The 19,580-nt window shown below is 36.8% G+C and overlaps 1 protein-coding gene across 1 annotated transcript in view; it reads right to left on the bottom strand.

Annotated features, from left to right (window-relative positions):
* Nucleotides 1-2,035: 2,035 nt before the first annotated feature.
* The window catches only part of poc1a (POC1 centriolar protein A), a 42,339-nt gene continuing 24,794 nt past the window's right edge, over nucleotides 2,036-19,580 (bottom strand). Inside the window, exon 11 of the mRNA XM_020933863.2 lies at nucleotides 2,036-4,419. Coding sequence (XP_020789522.2) covers nucleotides 4,309-4,419 — 111 coding nt within the window. The 3' untranslated portion in view covers nucleotides 2,036-4,308. The remainder of the gene's footprint in view (nucleotides 4,420-19,580) is intronic.

The raw sequence follows: 19,580 nt of genomic DNA, 5'->3' as shown, positions 1-19,580 counted from the left end.
TTTAAATTTGAATATTTTCCGCGAAATTACTTGTCAAATGTGAGTCAATGGTCATGACAGAGAAAGCTCAGTTCTGTTCTTAGGATTTGGTACTTTGCACAGTTCACAGAATTAATAATAATAATAGTAGTAGTAGCAGCAGTAGGAGTAGTAGTACCGGTAATAGTAAAGTATGTGCTGTTTGTGATATGTAGAATTCTGAGGATCCAACTACATGACATGATACTATATTTTAATAGATATTTTTTTCAGACCAATGCAGTCAATTTTCAAGTGTCAAATTAATGTCTAAAGAGTAAGAATTTAGTGTATATGGTCCTTATCTGTACGGAGTAAGATGTACTCTAGCTTCAGAGGAAGAATATTCTGTGTCAAATGTAGTCTTTTAGAATAAGTTAATAACACTGAGTAGGGTTTTCAGAATTTTGGCCTGGTGGATTATTTATTATTTATTATTTACTCTGTTAGACATAGACTTAGGGAAACTTTACTAATACACAATGGAAATTACTGTAGCTCACACATCACAATATATTAGAATAACAAAGAGTGAAAAAAAGAGAAAATATAAATGGTAATAATAAATTCTAAATTCTGTTGCAATACCAATGATGACATGTGATATGTCTGCTCAGCTGCTTTGAACAGTTTTTTGCGGTGTTTTTCTAGTGGTGGAGACAGGACGTCAGCGCCAGCTTGTGAAGTATACCCCTAGTAGACCCTTGTGAGTTTTTAGTCATTAGTTAGACTGTTACCTCATCAAAAACATAGAGCTGATTCATTCATTCATTTACACATACCTGAGTATGCAGACGCTGCAACTTCGGTAGTGATGCGGTTGGACCGGACCGCCCCACAACGGTCCGATACAGTCCAGACGGTTGTGGTGAAGAGGGAGCTGAGCCAAAAGGCAAAGCTCTTGATTTACTGGTCAATCTTCGGTCCCTCAACGATGGTCATGAGCTCTGAGTAATGACTGAAAGGACAAGATCGCAGATACAAGCAGTTGAAATGAGTTTCCTCCCTTAGAGATAGGGTGAGGAGCTCAGTCACACGGGAGGAGCTCGGAGTAGAGCCGCTGCTCCTCCACGTAGAGAGGAGCCAGCTGAGGTGGCATCTGTTCCCACAGGGAGGAGACCCCGGGGAAGACCCAGGACACGCTGGAGGCTGGCCTGGGAATGGCTCAGGGTCCCCCCGAAGGAGCTGGAGGACGTGTCTGGGATGGAGGAAATCTGGGAGTCCCTGCTTAGACTGCTGCCCCCGCAACCTGGCCCCGGATAAGTGGAAGAAAATGGATGGATGGATGGATATCTGAGTATCCCTTTTTTATTAGTCTGTCTATCTGTGAAGCTCAAAATGCTCTGCTGTGATGTCATAAAGAGGTAGTTTTCAAGTAAACAGCTCCTTTTACCTTTTGATTAGAAGAGACTGGCAGTTCCAGGGCTGAAATTATTAAAATGATTGTAGTGTAGATGTGGAGTTTGAGAACACAATAGAGCACTTCCTGTATTACCACATGACATTACAAAGTGGAACAGAGTGATTCCAGTTTGAGAAAAGAACTCAGCCTTAATATGCAGAGTTTGTGTGTGAATGAAACAAAACAAAACTCCAGGTCTGTTTTTGATGAGGAAACAACACTATAACATAGATCAGAAAACAGCATCATATGGGTCCTTTAAATCATGGGCCTTTTCTTCTGACTTTGTTTTGGTGATCGATCTAAATGTGAGCTCATGTCAAAGTAAGAATCCTCCTCTGAGTGAATTATGAACGACTGAACTGTACACGATCTGAACGCCTCCTCTGAGGGACGTAAAGCCAGGACAGGGCCAGTATCTCACCCCACCTCCTCTCTTTCACTCTGTCTTTCTCACCCCCCCCAGCCCTCGCTTCTTTTCCCTCTCTCTTATTCTCACGTTTCTTTCACCCTCCCTTTTCTGTGTCTAGGTTAAACAAGAGTAAATGGTCCAAGAGAATGGAACTTTTTTTTTATTTTTTTATTAAGGAAAGAGTAAAAAACATGTAGGGATAAGAACAGGCACTTAAAATAGACTACTTCATTTCTGGAGTTCACCAGTTCAAGTACAAGTTTTGAAGATAAGTTATAAGGCTGAAACATGCCTCTTTGAGAGAAAAAGGTATAAAGGATTATTCTCTCTTCACAAAAAATAATTACAGTCTCAGTGCTAATTAAATAAAAAAACATTTGGTGTGGAAAGGAAAATCATAACTTAGAACAAAACTAAACTAGACTAGGCACTCCTGACCTATAGGTACTCCTTCCAAAATGCATAATCCATAACAGTCGATTTTCAGTATTTATTTCCTGAACAGAAACTACACAGGAAAACTTGGTCAGTATTCTTCTTTCAAAGTCTGAACCAAGCCACATGTTTTACTGACACAAGACTCACTGTAGACCTCTCAATTCAAAATATCTAAGTTTATCACTGATGATAAGAAATGACTGAATTATGTAGGACTAGCATACAAAATTTGAGAGTTTCTTCTTAAAAAGGGGGTATTGCATTTCTATGGGGTATTAGAATATTTTTAGATCACCATGTTACCTTTTATAGCTTTGCAAACAATAAATGTAGCGTATTGTTTTGTATCCTGCTTTTGTATATTTATGGAAACTGCCCTGTGGGAGCATGGGTGACGTCGGCTTGTGGGCTGAACATTGGACAGACCATAAAGAGGGCTCAAAGAGGGCCCAGGAGAGATCACTAGATTACTCAAACATGTATGAATGACAGATCAAACCTCTTCAGGCATGTTTTTGATGAGGAATAGTTATAACAGTAGAAAGCTCAAAAATCTAGATTTTGTGTAATACCCCCACTTTAATGTGCATCTCTCATACAGAAATGCAGATTCAAACTCAAATGTGTTTTACTTTTGCATGTGTCTCTATTAGCACTCACAAAAACGCAGAGCTACAGTGATAAACAGCAGCCGCTCCTTCGTCAGCACAAACCTGAGACTGCTCTCTCAGCACCAAGCTAACGGCTTCTACAGGTGTGTGCCGCCTCCTGGACTAAAGAAGCACTGAAACATGCACCATTATAAGGCTTTTCAGGTGAGAGCAGACCAGGGGAAGAAGCAAACATCTAAAACATAAAGTCTGACCTAGGTCAATATGAGAACATCTCTTTATCATTACATTTGTTTGTGTGGTTGGGATACATCAGGCTTAATGCCGTTTCTGCTCAAAGTTGGTGCATTTCAAGACAGAAAAAATGTCAAAAATATATAAAATTCCATCTACGGGTTTCAGAATGATGAAAATTGCTATAACACCTAATTTAACAATATTATATCTTTTGAATGGGCCGTCATACTTAAAAATGGTACCATATAAGAGGAAGGTGAAACCCATGTTACTGAATCTCCAAAACTGTAGGCACAACTTTTCACATAGGGGGTCCACTACCATGGAAATGTTATAGCTTTGCCTGGAATGTTCCACAGTATGGAATTAAGCTAATTTAATTCAATTACAAATGCATTTATTGCCAACAATACTTTGAAAAAGGTCTAACTTCTCCACATATTCAACATGAAACTTGGACTGGTGGCACCACCTGCTTGTCTCCATGGAAATATGTTCCATGCTATACTGTGGAACATCAATAACAATCAATAACATCCCACAGGGACAAGCAGGTGGCAAACCTCAACCAGAAAAAGTTACATAGTGCATATTTTCTTTGATTTGAGGAAGTGCTAAGGTTTGTATGTGATATTTACTTTGAATCAAATTGAGTAGCAAGCAAAGCCTAAGTAGTCTGTCCTCCTCCTCCTGTCCCTCCATTTTTATTGTTCACTCATGCAAAACAGTGGAATTTGGCTCTTGTATTCATATAACAACCATTTTGTTCAACCTAGGAAGGAAAAAACTGGCTGTCTAGTTGAAACCTTTGATAGGCAACACTGAATAGTTTCCATGTGATCAAACTGTAATACAGAGACACTGGTCTGTCCTCCGAAATAGCTTCCATTTAATTAATTTACATAGATTATGCCTTAAAGGTTTTCACATTTATGGCATTTCGCTCTTACATCTACTAGTATATTGTTCAACAAATGAAAGGAAAGAGTCTGGTCACCTCGACTCTATAGTCTCAGTAGTCTCTTCAACAGGAAACACTATATTTCCATGTAGTCAATTTGCTTGATTGATGCATTCTAAGAGCAGTTGAGGTGAGCCTTTTTTGTAGAGTGACACACGCACACAGACGGTACATTACAGTAAAATTGTGTGTTTTGGGGGAGCACCTCCCTGTGTTAAAGTGTAAAGTTTCACTCCTGGTTTCTCCTCTGCAGCAGGGTGCTCAGCTCCATCTGGTTTTCCAAACACTCCTTCAGTTTGTCCTCTGTCAGAGTGAGGCGCTGCTCCAGGATCGAAACTGTCTGAAATGAAACAAAGACAGAAGAAAGTTGAATATATAGAAAAAGACAAACATGGAAGAATGAAGCCATAACACAATAGATCAGCATACTAATATTAAAAGGTCCTATATTACACAAAATTGACTCTTGTGAGCTTTAAGCTATGTTATTATGCAGTTACCTCTTCAAAAACAGATCTGGAGCGGTGCTTTGTTTCATTCACACATGTTTGAGTAATCCTTTATTTTTAGTGTACACATTTCCAAAGCTCAAGTGTCAGTTGTGTTTTGTTTCATTCACACAAACCCTGCAGATTGAAAGAAGAATTCTGCCTAAAACACTCCACCTTGTGATCTCATGAAGCGGTAGTTTTCAAATTAACAGCTACTTTTTACAAGAACTCTAAAGAGAAGAAGAGAAGAAGTCAAAATAGAAGTCTTATATATAAAAGTCTAGAATATATGTAAGTCTATGGGAGAAATGAGTGAGAAATATACTTCTGGGTCCTGAAGAGGTGGGCCGTCACTGTTGAGCTCCATTTGGGGAGATTCACCAGTGACCAGACTCTCATCTTGGTACAGTATTAGAGAAGTGTGTGTTCTGGATCCCTGGCAAACACCACAACAAAACCAGTCTTTTCCTAATTAAATTCAGTGATTTATTTGAACCATTACTTTAACACGCAAAAAGCCAGGACCTATCTCATGTAAACCTCGTACAGGATTTTCCCAGTGAAGTGGTCTTGAAGTAGTGCTGATGCTGAGATAAATGGGAATATATTGTGCAGTCTTTGTTCATGAGGGAGAGACTCAGGCCAGAGGAGCATATGTGAGGAGTCTGTGTAGTGTCAGAGTGACAGTAATGACCACAAGAGCTCTGTTAGACTGGCGTTATGGGTGTTCTGGGGTAAGGCTGAGCGATATGAGGCAAAAATGTAATATGTGAGAATAATATTAATACAATATTTGAAAATACTTTGACACAGTAAGTGCAAAAATGTACATGCCTTAAAATGACTTTAAAAAAAAAAAGTTTCTTAAGATGACCAAGTGTGTACAAAAATCAAGTAAAATTAAGTATGAGCACTGTACATGTTTTCATAATTCTACTTCACATGTCCAAATAACTAATACCATTTTCTTTCTCAAAATATTTTCTTTTATCTATAATTTCTTGTCTACTTTTTTATGTTTTCTGACTAAATTGTATTGTTTTGATACAGCAGCATGGGGAAAACAAAACTACAAAGAAAAAAATGAAAGAGAAAATGTTCAAGATTAAAGTAACCATTTAAATATTCATTGTACTTTTTGTTTGTTTTTCAAATACCCTAGCACTGTAGTCCAAGTGTTTTCCCATTCGTTTATGTGACTAAAAAGGGGGTGTGGCAAAAACGTACATATCTCTGTACTTGTCCCAAACTGCGCTCCCAAAGTTACATTGTGTCCTACTTTTATCTGCATAAATATTTGTTTATGCAGGAAAAGTAGGAAAACATGCATTTCTAAAAAGACAGATTAAACTTCATGAGTTCAATCTGCCTTTTTACATACAAATATCACAAAATGCCAAATCTTCAGCTCGGTCATCTCCTTTCTGCTTTGCCTTGTATAAATCTGTATGATCTAAATAAAATGATTAGTTGACTAAAGGCACACAGCCCTATATTTCTCAGGTGATTCATGTATAAACAGATGATTTTGTGCATGTAAATCAGATCAGATCGGGTTGTGTGGTTACTCTAGTTATCTGATTTCACTGACCATGTAAATGTATTCATAATGGATAATACTGAAACAGCTCTACACCTGTTACGATAATTACTATATTAAGACTTATCCTTCAATGAAAGCTGGGACAATACAACAATTACTGTGTGAAGATTGTCTTTGTACAAGTGGGGGTGCTATTTTTGATAGTACCATAACATTTGATTTGTAGAGGGTTGAATAAGTAACAATATCATCATCATCATTATCAGTGTTGAGAAGTAACTCAGTGCATGTGCTGAGAATGTGTACTGTGAATACTAATTCTAATTTTTTTTCCCGGTTACTTTTTTATTTGGTGTAATGCAGAATGAGGTTGCTTTTCTAAAATCAGAGGAATACATTGCATTACTTGACCATACAAGTGAGGCTTCAAACTGAATAAAAAAATAAATAAAATAAAAATAAATAAATGCCTGTTTTTCCTTCTCCTTTTAGTGATAGGAAATACAAATGATGAAACAAATATAAAGCTGTTTTTAATACTATGTTATTGCATCTTTATATTTTTTATGTATTCTTCTCTTCACTGGATATCATACATTTATAAAAGTTATTTTGTGATATAACAATATATCGCACTTGGAAATGTGACCGTCTTAATATCATACTGGGAAATGATGATCAAATCCATCCCTATCGACAATCTGAGTGATAAAGTGAGTGTAAGCACCGGCGTTGTGTCTTCCTGTGTCGTGCACAGTTGAATAAAAACATTTCGAGTTGAATGCTGTGGATACAAAGAGCTGCTGGTGTGAGTGGGCAGCAGGCGAGATCACAACAGAGTTTTCTGCTCAGTGGCAGTTTTTTGGTGGTGTTTCTGTCATGTGCAATTGAGGAGAAGTGTGCAATCTGTGCTCGGAGAAGAGGAGGAGGAGGAATGAAGATCAAGGAGCCGCTCAGGAAATGGCTCTTGGAGTTTGATCTTTTCTCGAGTATTTGTAGAGCTAAAGAGCTGCCGCCATGACGCATACAGTGGAAAGTAGAGTTGTCATGATGCCAAAATTTGAAACTTAAATTTGATTTGTAAAAGGTTTGATACTCTATTCCCACTTTGATGCAACAATCATAATTCAATAATAGAATTTAATGACTTGCAAAAATGTGTTATTTAAAGGCATCACCTATTTTTTACTGTTTTAAAAATGTGAAAAACAGACCACGTTGATTTGCAGTGGTCCAAAGTTATTCCTCACTTTCCTCTGTGAGCATTAACCAATCACGATGAAGCGTGAGCCCTCAGAAGAAGCAGATAGGACAGTTAAGAGAATGGTCACGTATTTTCCCAATATCACCGCCCTTATAGTTCAACAAGATAAAACAACACCATGAAACTAAGACTGTGCAATTAATCAAAGTTTAATCAAAACTGAGATTTAATCATTTTGTGTTGGCTGCTACAAAACCATGAAGGATTAGTTGGGGTGTTTTTATTAGGAGGTCCACAGCCAATCTTCTGTCAGACTTTGGCAGAAAAAACTGACTATAGATAAATGGCAACAATTAAGGTGGTCTTCTTTATGTTCAGGAAATGAATACTGAAAGCCATTTTTATTAGTTTAGTTATAAAAAAATATTAGAAATTGTAATCAAACAATATGAGGAAAACAATAGTGATACATTTTCTTTGTCATATAGCCCGGCCTGTCACAATAACAGATTTTGAAGAGCCATATATTGCAGAAGAAAAAATATAATGCTACTGATGCAATAGCCCTAAAGCAGGATTTCCCTCAAAAATGTAAATAAAACACTTAATGAGTCATAGAAGCTTATTCAACCCTCTACACCTCAAATCTTATCATAGTATGTAAATATAACAAAAAGTTCTCAGTTAGTACAAAGAAAAAGTACCCATGATAAATACTGACCCCTGAGAATAATTGTTCCCTCTCTCATTTATTGAAGAATGAGTCTAGGCCTGTCCCGATAACAAATTTTGAAGCACAATAAATTGAAATTGAAAGTTGAAATTAAACTGAAGAAATTATAGATGATAATATTGAAACTAATACATGCATCACGAATTTCGGACTTTTCAATCATTGTGAAATGCATAATGGGAAGGATTTTCCAAAAAAGTGAGCATCAAACCTCCATGTTTGATTTCCCAGTGGCATGCGTCTATTGACAAGCCGATCTTTTCAAATCTTTTAAACCATACCGCTTTTGTTTCTGGTTCTGATATTGTCATATTTTAGTTTTGGGATTCGGACATCGTAATTGTGTGGTTGTTGGATGTCCTAACAGCGGAAAATGGCTCGAGAAACAGGCTTCGGAAGTTTGCGAACTCCATAAATGCAAAGGGGAATCAGATCTGTGTGACTGCAAACCTCCGTTCAAACTGTTTCCCTTCCCAACGGAATTGAAAAATAGAGAAAGGCAAAGGCGATGGGCAGTACTGATACACAGGAAGGACCAAAAAGGAAACCTTTGGCTGCCTAAGAAATCATCCCGTGTTTGCAGCGAACATTTTGTATATGGAGCGCTCAACCTTGGTTATGAATTTAAAAAGTCAACGCCAAAGCAAAAGGCACCAGCTGTTCGCTAAGAAACACCTTCCACTGCAAAGCGACTAAGACGTGATGTTGCTGTAAAGCCACAAGAACAACAAAGTGCAAGCTCGGCCTGTTTGTCTTTTGTACCTCTCACTTAACAAACGGGATCCCGCTTTGATGATGCTCCACATACAAAATGTTCGCTGCAAACCCGGGATGATTTCTTAGGCAGTCAAAGGTTTCCTTTTGGGTCCTTCCTGTGGATCAATAATGCCCATCGCCTTCACCTTTCTCCATTTTTCAATTCCGTTGGGAAGGGAAACAGAGGTTTGCAGTCACACAGATCCGATTCCCTTTTGCATTTATGGAGTTCACAAACAAATTTCTCGAGCCGTTTTCCGCTGTTAGGACATCCAACAAACACACAGTTATGATGCCTGAATCTCAAAACTAAAATATGACAATATCAGAACCAGAAACAAAAGTGATATGGTTCAAAAGACTAGAAAAGACTGGCTTTGTCAATAGACACATCCCACAGTGAAATGAAACATGCCGGTTTGATGCTCACTTTTTCGGAAAATCCTTCCCAGTATGCATTGCACAATGACCGGAAGTCAAAAAATCGTGATGCGTGTTTTTATGTCACTGACACAAAAATGCAAAAGCAGATTTAAGATACAAAAACAATTCTAAATGTACAATACCTTTGTAAGCACACTAGTAGTTTATGTGCATCTGTAATGAGTCATACAAGTTCATCATTCAGCCTTCTAAGTCTCAAATATTTTGCCAAAAACAGCCACAAATGTCAAAGTAATGCAAAGAAAATGTACACTCGATAAATACTGATCCCAAAAAACGATTGTTCCATCTTTTATATAGTGAACAACATTTAAATCTTAGAGAGAGTACCATTACATCCCTATTGAACGATGAGTCAAAATAGTAAATATGGTGAGAGGCCCGCTACATAAAACAGTCTTTTCTGAAATACTTCCCTGTCTGAAGGTTGCGTGGTAACACCTGACAGTGGGCACATCTCTGAGGCAGTGCTTGGCAACACAAAAGCGCTCCGTGGCCAAATAAAGCGTGTGTGTGTTTGGGCCGGAGCAGAGGAGGGTATGTCAACAGGACCATGACAACAACCACACGCCCTCCCGCAGATCCGGCTGAGAAATCAAAGAGATTAGAGACTGTGGAGGAGTTAAATGTATCAAAACATGTCCAGACGACTGAGGGAGATGGAGAGGTGTGAACGAGACTGACAGATGGCAAAGACACAAACAAACCCATTAAACATATCGCCTGTTCAAGATGCTAAGGCCGTTCCTGAAGAATGACGACCAAGGAAGCGGGAGCCTTTCTCACTTATGATCAGTTATATACCTTTTAGTAACAAGGAAAAAAGGATCAAGTTTAGCATTCTGATAACTGAGATGGATGGGCAAAGCAAAAAGATATTGTATTGATACTTTGCAGCTGGTATCAACATTCTCTGGGGGAGTGAAGCTAACTGGAGGCACTGCTCTTTACGCTCTGTTAGACTTTAAAGGTGTAACTTTTCTGGAGGAGGGTTCGCTCACTGCTTGTCTCCATGGAGATGTTATTGCACAATATGGTATTAAATGTGTCTATTTCCATAAAAAACGCATATGACCCCATCAAGTTACAGACTAGATCTACACGCAAAGTAAGAATGTGTGTTTTTTAAGGTATTTCTGAGTAATACAAACAACTTTAACTGAATGAATGCAGGATGGGTATGTTTAATGGTGTACTGTGGAATATTCCAGACACAGACACAAGTAGGTGACAAATTCTCTCCATGAAAGTTTCCACAGTTCACCTTTAATCTGAGATTTATTTGGACACAGTCTGAAGAAAAAAGAAACAGACACAGTGATTTGTGCTGTTAAACAAACCTCTTACACATAAGATCACAGTTACAAGCTAGTAATAGTTTTCAGTTTCAGTTTCACCTTTGTGTTGAAAATGAAACACCTAAAGAGTCCCATGAACGCTCGTATTGATCACAGGCTCCTTGAAATGTGTCATTTAAATCAATTTTGTATTTTTTTAAGTTTCCAGACTTAAAACTTTTTTGAGTGTTTGCTAATGTGTGCATTGGGTCACAGTGGTAACTGCTGAACATTCCTTCATAGATATACATGTAGAACACCCCCAACAATCAAGTCACCCTTCTGAGGAAGACCGCTAGTGAGCAGTCGAAACTGTCAGGTGTGAAAATAAAACCCTTCATCTGAAAATAAAACCTAATAACATTAACAATCAAATCAACTTGCCCTAAAAATATATATATATATTTTTTTTGTTATTATATATTATATATATATAGATATATATATATTTTTTAATTGCTACTGTGGTAATGTTTCATCACTCTGAAGCTCATGGATAAACAAATAAAATCCTACCCCGAGTGGACACTGATGATCCTATACTGGAAAAGATCACAAATATTGATTGTTTTTGTCTACAAAAAACTAATTATAAACTTGTTACATGAGCCTTTAGGAGCCTGCAGTGAACTTGAACTCTCTGCTCTGCTGTCTATGGATTGGTTAGTCACTCATTTGCCCCATCCCACATAATTGTAATATATACATGATTTTTATTTACTGTATGTAATCTAACTTAATGCTTTCTTGCACAATACGTCATATCTCTTATCTTTATGTGTTACATGTTTTCTTTGACCTACTTGTCTGAAAACATCCCATATGTCAAAGTCCATAACCAACAAAGTGTATGTAGCCTGCGCTCCTACTGATTTAAAAAAGGTACTACAGTTACTGGCCCAGTCTGAACCTGGGTTGCCATTGCCTTAACCTGTATATGTACAACATGTGAGTTTTTGTCATTCTCAATATGTCGACAGGCCATGCCACACGTGAAACCACTCAATGAGCTGCAGAGGCTACACTAGCATTAATTTATGACAATGTAAATGTAGAGAGGATTTGTATCGTCACCCATAGTGTTTGGCTCCAGTCAAATGAAGCTCATGAGGCTAGAAGTTATAGGGGCAAATTTGGAGCCGAGTTCCATAGGATTTAATTTACGAATAAAACAGTGAAACAGAAAGACCAGGATCATGTAGAGCGGGTTGATGCGAACATTTTAAGACCAAAATGAGGAGTCTGATAGCAGGAGTTAGATAGACAGAGGCAACATTTTTTCAATACCAAGCAAATTACGAGTCGACGGAGCCGGAAGCGCACCCATGGTCACTTCCTATCTGAAACACAGCGGCTAGTGTGTTAGTTATGTCCATTTATATACAGTCTATGATCTAAACATTGCTACTTTGTATCTGGGAACATTTGGGGATTTTAAATATTTGAACATTTTAAATCAAAATCTTACACTTTGAACTTGATTTTTAGCACCAGATAAAAAGAATAGACCTTCAGAATTACACGGTTTCTTACACAGTTTTTAATTGCACAAATTACCAGTCTTTTTGAAGACAAATGCAGCGTGTACCACTGAGCTTAAAATCATGTGGGAGTTTATTCTTGGTTCATCAACTTGAAAATCTTCATCTCCTGCTGATCCATTCACAACAGAAGAAAGACTTCTTCCTCTGTCTGTGTCTCTCCTCTGTCTCCCATCTACAGTTTCTAGATCAATATCTCCAAATTTGATACAGCTATAACGGGTGCAATACTATCCAGGCCTATACTTTTCATGAGGAGTAGAAACTAAATCTTTGTCTCCTAAAAATAGAGGTTTTCTTTGAAGACAATCCGCCCTCCATGCCCCCGGGCGATACTGGATGTTACGAGACGCTACATTACAAAGTGTCATAGCGTTGGTATGAGGCCCGGACTGACAGGCAAACAAAGGGCATGCCAACTAGTGGAAAATGCCTTGAGGTCATTACCTCCGTTCAGACAGGTACAATATATGAGATTATGTGCTTGTTAATGTCATTTTAAAGGTGGAACATCTTAAAGTATTGTAAAGCGTTTCTGAGTTACCTTGAAAAGCGCTGCATAGAACCATGGTGCTATTATTATTATTTTTTTTAGAACGTAACTTTTCTAGTAAAGCGTTCCCAACTGTCTTGTGTCCATAGAGACATTATTGCTTTGAATGTTGGATAGTATGGCATTAAACTTTAAATCACTATGGAGACAAGGAGAATGGCACCAATAAGACAAGTCAGAGGTCAGGTCTGTGGAGAAGCGATCCCGCTCACAGTGACAAGACAGGTTTTGTATTTTTGAGTAGTAAAAACATGTACCTGTTATTGAATAAACACAAAGTAATGGGGAACATTCCTGGAAAAGCGTGGCATTTCCATGGAGACGTGCAAGTAGCTCACTCCCATGAAAAAAATGACCTTTAAAGCCCTGAGTGAATAGTTTTAATAAATATCTGTGAAGCCTCATCATCCAGGTAGGTTCCATAGCAAAAGAAAATGAAATTCTGTTAACAGTTTATTAGAGTGAAGATGTTTTGTCAGACATCCAAGTGCTAGTGGGACACTGCCTTATTTCTGTCTGATATGTCCTCTCCCTCAGACAGATACAAAACCAGTCAAAAGTTTGGACTCACCCTCTTCTTCAGTGTTCTTTTCTATGTTTACTACTTTCTACATTTGGCATACATACAGAAGACATCAAATATATGAAGTAAAAACGTACTAAGAAAAAGGAACAAAACACTGAATCAGAATGTGTCCAAACTGTTGACTGGTGCTAAACATAGCCAGGCTGGGCCACCTAGTGCCTCCGCTCAATTTCATTTCTCTCCAGCAACTAGGTCAGGAATCAGGATACACTAGTGTCAAGTAGAAACAGAGGGAGGACCCAGAATGCAGGACTGCTTCAGTTTTTTAATGTAACAAATCCAAAAAACCCAGAAGAAACCAAATCCAAAAATCCAAAAACAGAAACTACAACAGACATGATACTGACAAATACAAATACAATGGACAAACCAAGGGCAGAGAAGAACACAGGGTATATAAGCACACAGACACAGATGTAACACAATAGGGCAGAGCAATCAATCAACACACAGGAAGTAAAACTCAAGCTACAAGCAGACAGGATAAATGTCAAAATAAAATACCAAACGCACACTACACTACAGGTAAAAATACATTAAAATAAGCAAAAACAACAACTACAGAACATGAACCATGACAACTAGACAGTTCATAAAAACCCCAGAAGTGCAAGTTGGGGCACCAGCCAATCAGCGAAGAGCCATATATTCAGTGTTGACAATGATTCCTGAGATCGAAGATTTAAAGCCAGAATAAAGAGAATGTTTGGTGAATTTCATCAAGGCGAAATTCTTTCTACAGGATTTGGGAAAAGTTTAATATACCAGTTAGCCCCGTTAACGGCACATTACGTACGTCATGACCAAATAGCAGCGATTGGTTAAATGATAAAAAGTAACCGCCTACCGTTGAGCGAACGAATTCTAACGCTGCGAGTTCAGACGGTTTCTACGAAGTGAAACCGGCTAATGAATCAGTCTAGTTTAAACATGAACGATCAGTCAAAGGTTTGGACACACCATCTCATTCACTGTTTTGTATCTATTTTTCTTACTACTTTCTATATTTTACATACGTACAGAAGACACCACATATGAAGCAAGATATATGAAATGATGTAGTAAAGAAAAAAGTCAATAACTCGACACATATTTTTTCAACAAAGCAAAAGGTGACTAATTTGATTATTTGGTTATAAAATTTTAAAGAGAAATATTTAGCAGTTATTTCGATTTTTTTTTCTTTGCTACATAATTCCATACTTCTAACTTGATATATTTGACATCTTCTATATGTATATCAGAGGTAGAAAGTAGTAAGAAAAAAGAAACAAACCCAAACTTTTGACTGGTGCTAAACATATAGGGGGAAAAAAGCACTGGCTGAGAGGGTGAGTCAAACTTTTTACTGGCAGTGTATATATAATGCATTTATCATAATTAGAGTTAAGAGAAGGATATGACATATTGCATTATTCATTCACTCTACAAACATAAGCTATACTCCGGCCACAGCTGCACAGCTCAAACAACTTGGAGTGAACCACCAACTCTATGGTTATAAGTCAAGGTCAACCGCTCCACCACCTACACCACTGTCAATCATTAGATCTGGGATTTTAAAAAAAAAGATACAAGCTGACACAAACAAAATTGACAAGTCATAACATAAATTTGTATTTAATTTCGGCTTCTGGTGGGAGTAAAATGTTGTAAAAAAAAAAAAAAAAAAAAAAAAAAAAAGAATAAATAACTAACAGGCAATCGCTTTATTCAAATGTCAAACTTTGTACAATGCAATTTTCTCTACTTAATTCATATCACGACTTCTTGATCTGAATAAGTTCCAATTTCTTTTTAAATGATGTAGATCTAGGACATGAGGAATCTCAAAGTGGTTTTGTGCTTAACAGATGTTGTGGAACAGATGGTCAGGTTGGATACGAAACCTGTTTTTCTTTGCAAGTCCAAAAACAAGTCTGCGTTTCTCCCTCTACAGTCTACATCAGTTCTGACCACAAATAACATACATTTATCACTGCTGAAATATTAATTCATTGTCAGTTTGCTATCAGTCAAATCTAAAAAACAAATACTTTCATAAGTTTTTAGGACAGAAATTAGTTTGAAATGAAAAAGTACACATATTTGCTTTAGTATTATATTTAAAGGTGCTGTACCTGATTTCCAGTATCTTAAAAACTTGGAAAAACAATTCATTTTAAAATGGTTTCCAGTGGTCCAAAGTTATCCCTTACTTGCCTTGTGCATTCCAAGCATCCTAATTATTCAACACAATGAGTTTTTAAGTAGATTTCACAATTCTCAGAGACCAAAGCAGAGTTTTGCTGTGATGGTAATAATGCTCACAATTAACATGCTAGCACGCACTTCCTGATTATCAGACAATAAAATGCTTTATAATTAGATGCAGACAACAGGCAGCAGACATATTTTGGCCTCAAGAGCTGTTTGTGCAATATATCTGTACTGGGGCAAGACAGGTTTTGCTCAAATACACTTTAGACACTTTCCTAATCTTGAAAACTATAGCAAATGTAGAAATGTAGAAATCTGGATACAAAACAGAAAGTATACTATCAAATCTGAGAAGAGATCCCAAAAATGTACTTTATATTTTAAGAAGTGGTCTGGTCTTTATCAGTCTAACATCTTTTCTGACCCTCACATACCATACATTTGTAATACTGAAATAACAAGTGTTTTGTTGAAGTTGGCTGATAAAATGCTGGAGGAAAGCAGTTACAAATACCAGGATAAACTCTTTTGTATAGGAGCTGCTGAACTTAGTAGCTTGCATATTTTGGCTGCTCTTTTGGATATAAGGCAAATGGGCTCGGTCAAGCAGAAGTATACAGCAAGGCCAAAAATTCAAGTTAATGCATCTGAAATAAAATGTATATTCAACAGATAGCATATGCACTCTAGTTTATGAAACTGTTTACCTTTTTTCTGTACCATTTTTGGTTATAAAGTTACATACGTTTTAAACATACCATGTATGAAACATGGAACAAAAAATATTTCCCAAATTTCAAAGACCTGCAAATCATGTAAATAAATTGGATGTATTTCATCATATCTTGTGTTATTCGATCTTTGAACTGTTGATGAAGGTACATGATTTTTCAGAAAAAAATTATTTAAAATGATAAAAATGTGCTTGGAAGGACTGACATATTCTATAGAAATAGTTACCTTTCATTTTGAAGTAATATTAAAGTATTCAGAAGAAAAAAACTGACAAATGATGTAAAATCATGCACCTTCTACTTGCTTGCACAATTTTCCCTCCGTTACTTTTCCCTCCGTTACCATGACCTTTCTTAATAAAAAATCTCATTATTCAAAAAGTAAGAGGTTTTTCAACCTAATCTTGTACCATATGGTAGAAAACTATATGAAGCAAATATTCAAACCAGTTTGTTAAGGATATGTAAGTGAGAACCGCTAGTTATCACTGTTTGGATTTATTGCCCAAAAAGTGCTGCATATTTCATTCCCTCCGTTACCGACATGAGTTTTTTAAATTTTTTGTCAACAACTTGAAAGAATATCACAGGTTTAACTTTACCCTGTTGGAGTGTTAACTCTTTCCTACATTCTGATACCTTACTTATTTCAATAGTCCCTCTAGTTTCTGAATAAGAGCTATTTGAATGTAAAAAATCTGTCTGTTTCCCTCTGTTACTGCTTGACCGGATCCAAATATAAAGTACATTCATGGTAAGGCTTAATGTTTAATCAGAAATAATTGAGCGATGGAAAAGAAAGACTGTTAATGTGGTACAAATTTGTGTTGATTATTCATTGTAGTAATCAAGGAAGCCACAAATACAAAAAGTTAAAAACTTAAAAAGCAACTACCCATTTTCACCATGATGATTTCTCTTCCAATGACTTGATTAATAACTGAATAGTGATGAGTAAAATTCCAAATTAAACCATGATGATTGTTAAAAACACATTTTTTTCTAACACAAAATAATAGTCGTTTATTTAATACCACAGTGTGACCTTATACTAGTTCTGATAATCATTTGAAAAACTATTCAGTAAAGGTCCAATTATCATTTTTGTCCCATTTCTTCAGTGTAAACTAGTTTAAAGGGCCCATATTACTTTATTTTCTGATCTATGTTATAATGCTTTTTTTCCTTATCAAAACATATCTGGATTTGTGGATTGTTTCATTCACACATTTTTAACACACAAGTTCTTCTCTCAAACTGAGATAAACTTGTGATGTCATGTGGTAATACAGAAAGTGCTATACTGTGTTTTTAAACTCAGCTTTTTAAACTTAAAAGGTAGCTGTTAACTACAACTATATGACATCAACAGAGCATTTTGAGCTTTGGAGATATAGACAGACTAAAAATAAACCATTACTCAAACATGTGTGAATGAAACAAAGCACAACACCAGATATGTTTTCGATAACGTAACAATATTCTAACATGGCTTAAAGCTCACAAGAGTCGATTTTGTGTAATATTCACCCTTCAAATGTAGCTTAGATACTAGTTTTGGTATCAATTAAATCAAAAATAACTTCCTGTTAGGCTCTTAAATTGCAGACAGAGCGCCATTGCAAGTAGGGACCAGACAGTGCCCTGCTCGAGACGCTCCTCCATGTCGCCATCACAGCGACACAATACTATCGATTAGTATCTGGGTATAGATATTTTGACAACCATAACAGTGAAAGGCTCCTTAAAAATGCAATGGTGTGGTTCTTTTTCATTTGCCACTTCTTGGAAAATTCAATCTTGTCATTCTTTTTCAGTGCCCACGAAAATCACAGCCCAACTGAGCTCAATTATGCTGTGTTCACACTGATTTGTTTGGTCCTGGTTTGAGCTCAGTTTAGTCTTGATGTAGTTTAGTACTGGTTTAATTCTGGTTTAGCCCAGCTTTAGTCCGGCTTTAGTCCAAATTTTGATGTGGTGTGCGCAAGTGTAAACACAGCCTTTAGTTGTACATTTATAAAGCAAATTATTACAATCAATTATTGCAGTTAATTCTTGTATACTTTTAAATCATTTAGTTTTTTAAGGCCTTGATCAAAGCATAGTACACTAATGTTGTCACGATACTAAAATTTTAATCTCGATTTGATATTATGGAATAGACTCAATACTCAATCCAAATCTTACAATAATTAAAAATACTCTTTATTTAGACAATTGTATGTAACATTTCTTTAACCATCTAGTCTCTGTGGTCCATGGGCGTACACTGTTCTATGTGGTCTTACACTTCTTCTGAAACAGCTCAAGATAATTGTAACGCTATTCAGGACAGGTTCATTTCTGACCTGTGAATATGACTTTTACAGTATCGATAGCTGCTCAAATTAGCATCTAGTTTCGATACTATTATCTGATTTTCAATACTTTTGACACCCCTATAGTACAGTATATCCTCATTTCATGAAAGATAGAAAGTCAAAGCAGTGAAATGTTGGGAGTGAAATCAGCCAACGCAGCAGAGTGAGGGAGCCAGCTCCAGTCTGTGCTGAATAATTCATTGTCTCTCCTCAGTCTCAAGGATTACAGTTACAAAGAGCTGTAATAGTGAAAAATAAAACCCAAAAAGACTTGTGAAATGGACAAGAAAAGGGAGTGCTGCTGCGCTAGCCAAAACTCTGGAGGACGTGGTAATCTAAGAGATACAGGTTTGCACAAAAAGGAAACCTAAAACTACAGATTTTCTGATGATGGATGAAACAAGAAGTGGTTTTGATAGCAAACTGCAACAAAAGGACTTCACGCTGTAAGATATAATTTAACTGAATAGAACTTAAAAAGCATATGGTAGGAACAACCTGGCATTATTTTTATGACAAGAGAGAATCACCTGCACTGATTGGATTTAAATAACTGGACATTTTGGTTATCTGGCCACACTTTGACAAAACACGCTTTGACAAAACTTTACAAAGGCCAGTGGATCTGGAGACATATCCTGTCTCCCTAATTCCAGAGAGCATGATTGACAGGTGGATTAACCAATCAGAGACGCATGCTTCATTTGTGTCAAAAACAAACATAGCTCCTTCCATGTAAAAAGGAGAAAAAAAAAACAAAACATAAAGACTTTTGCAAAATCAACAATCGAGGCAGCAAGAATACCAATATGAGAATTTTCAAGAGGAGATGTCTTCAATATTTGAGAGACACATTATACACATTATGATTGGATACTCAAATCAAGACGTAGGATTTTCACCCTCTTATTGTCCGATTCCAGACCCTTCTTGATTTGAACAGTGGTCAGGCACACATTTTGTATAACTCATAAAACAATCATTAAAATGTATTGCATTGCCCTGTACTCCCTCATATTT

This window comes from Boleophthalmus pectinirostris, unplaced genomic scaffold (genome assembly GCF_026225935.1).
Source record: "Boleophthalmus pectinirostris isolate CB_2022bp ecotype Guang Dong unplaced genomic scaffold, ASM2622593v1 HiC_scaffold_3, whole genome shotgun sequence".
In the NCBI taxonomy this organism is placed as follows: Eukaryota; Metazoa; Chordata; class Actinopteri; order Gobiiformes; family Gobiidae; genus Boleophthalmus; species Boleophthalmus pectinirostris.
This window is presented reverse-complemented; position numbering and strand designations above follow the sequence as displayed.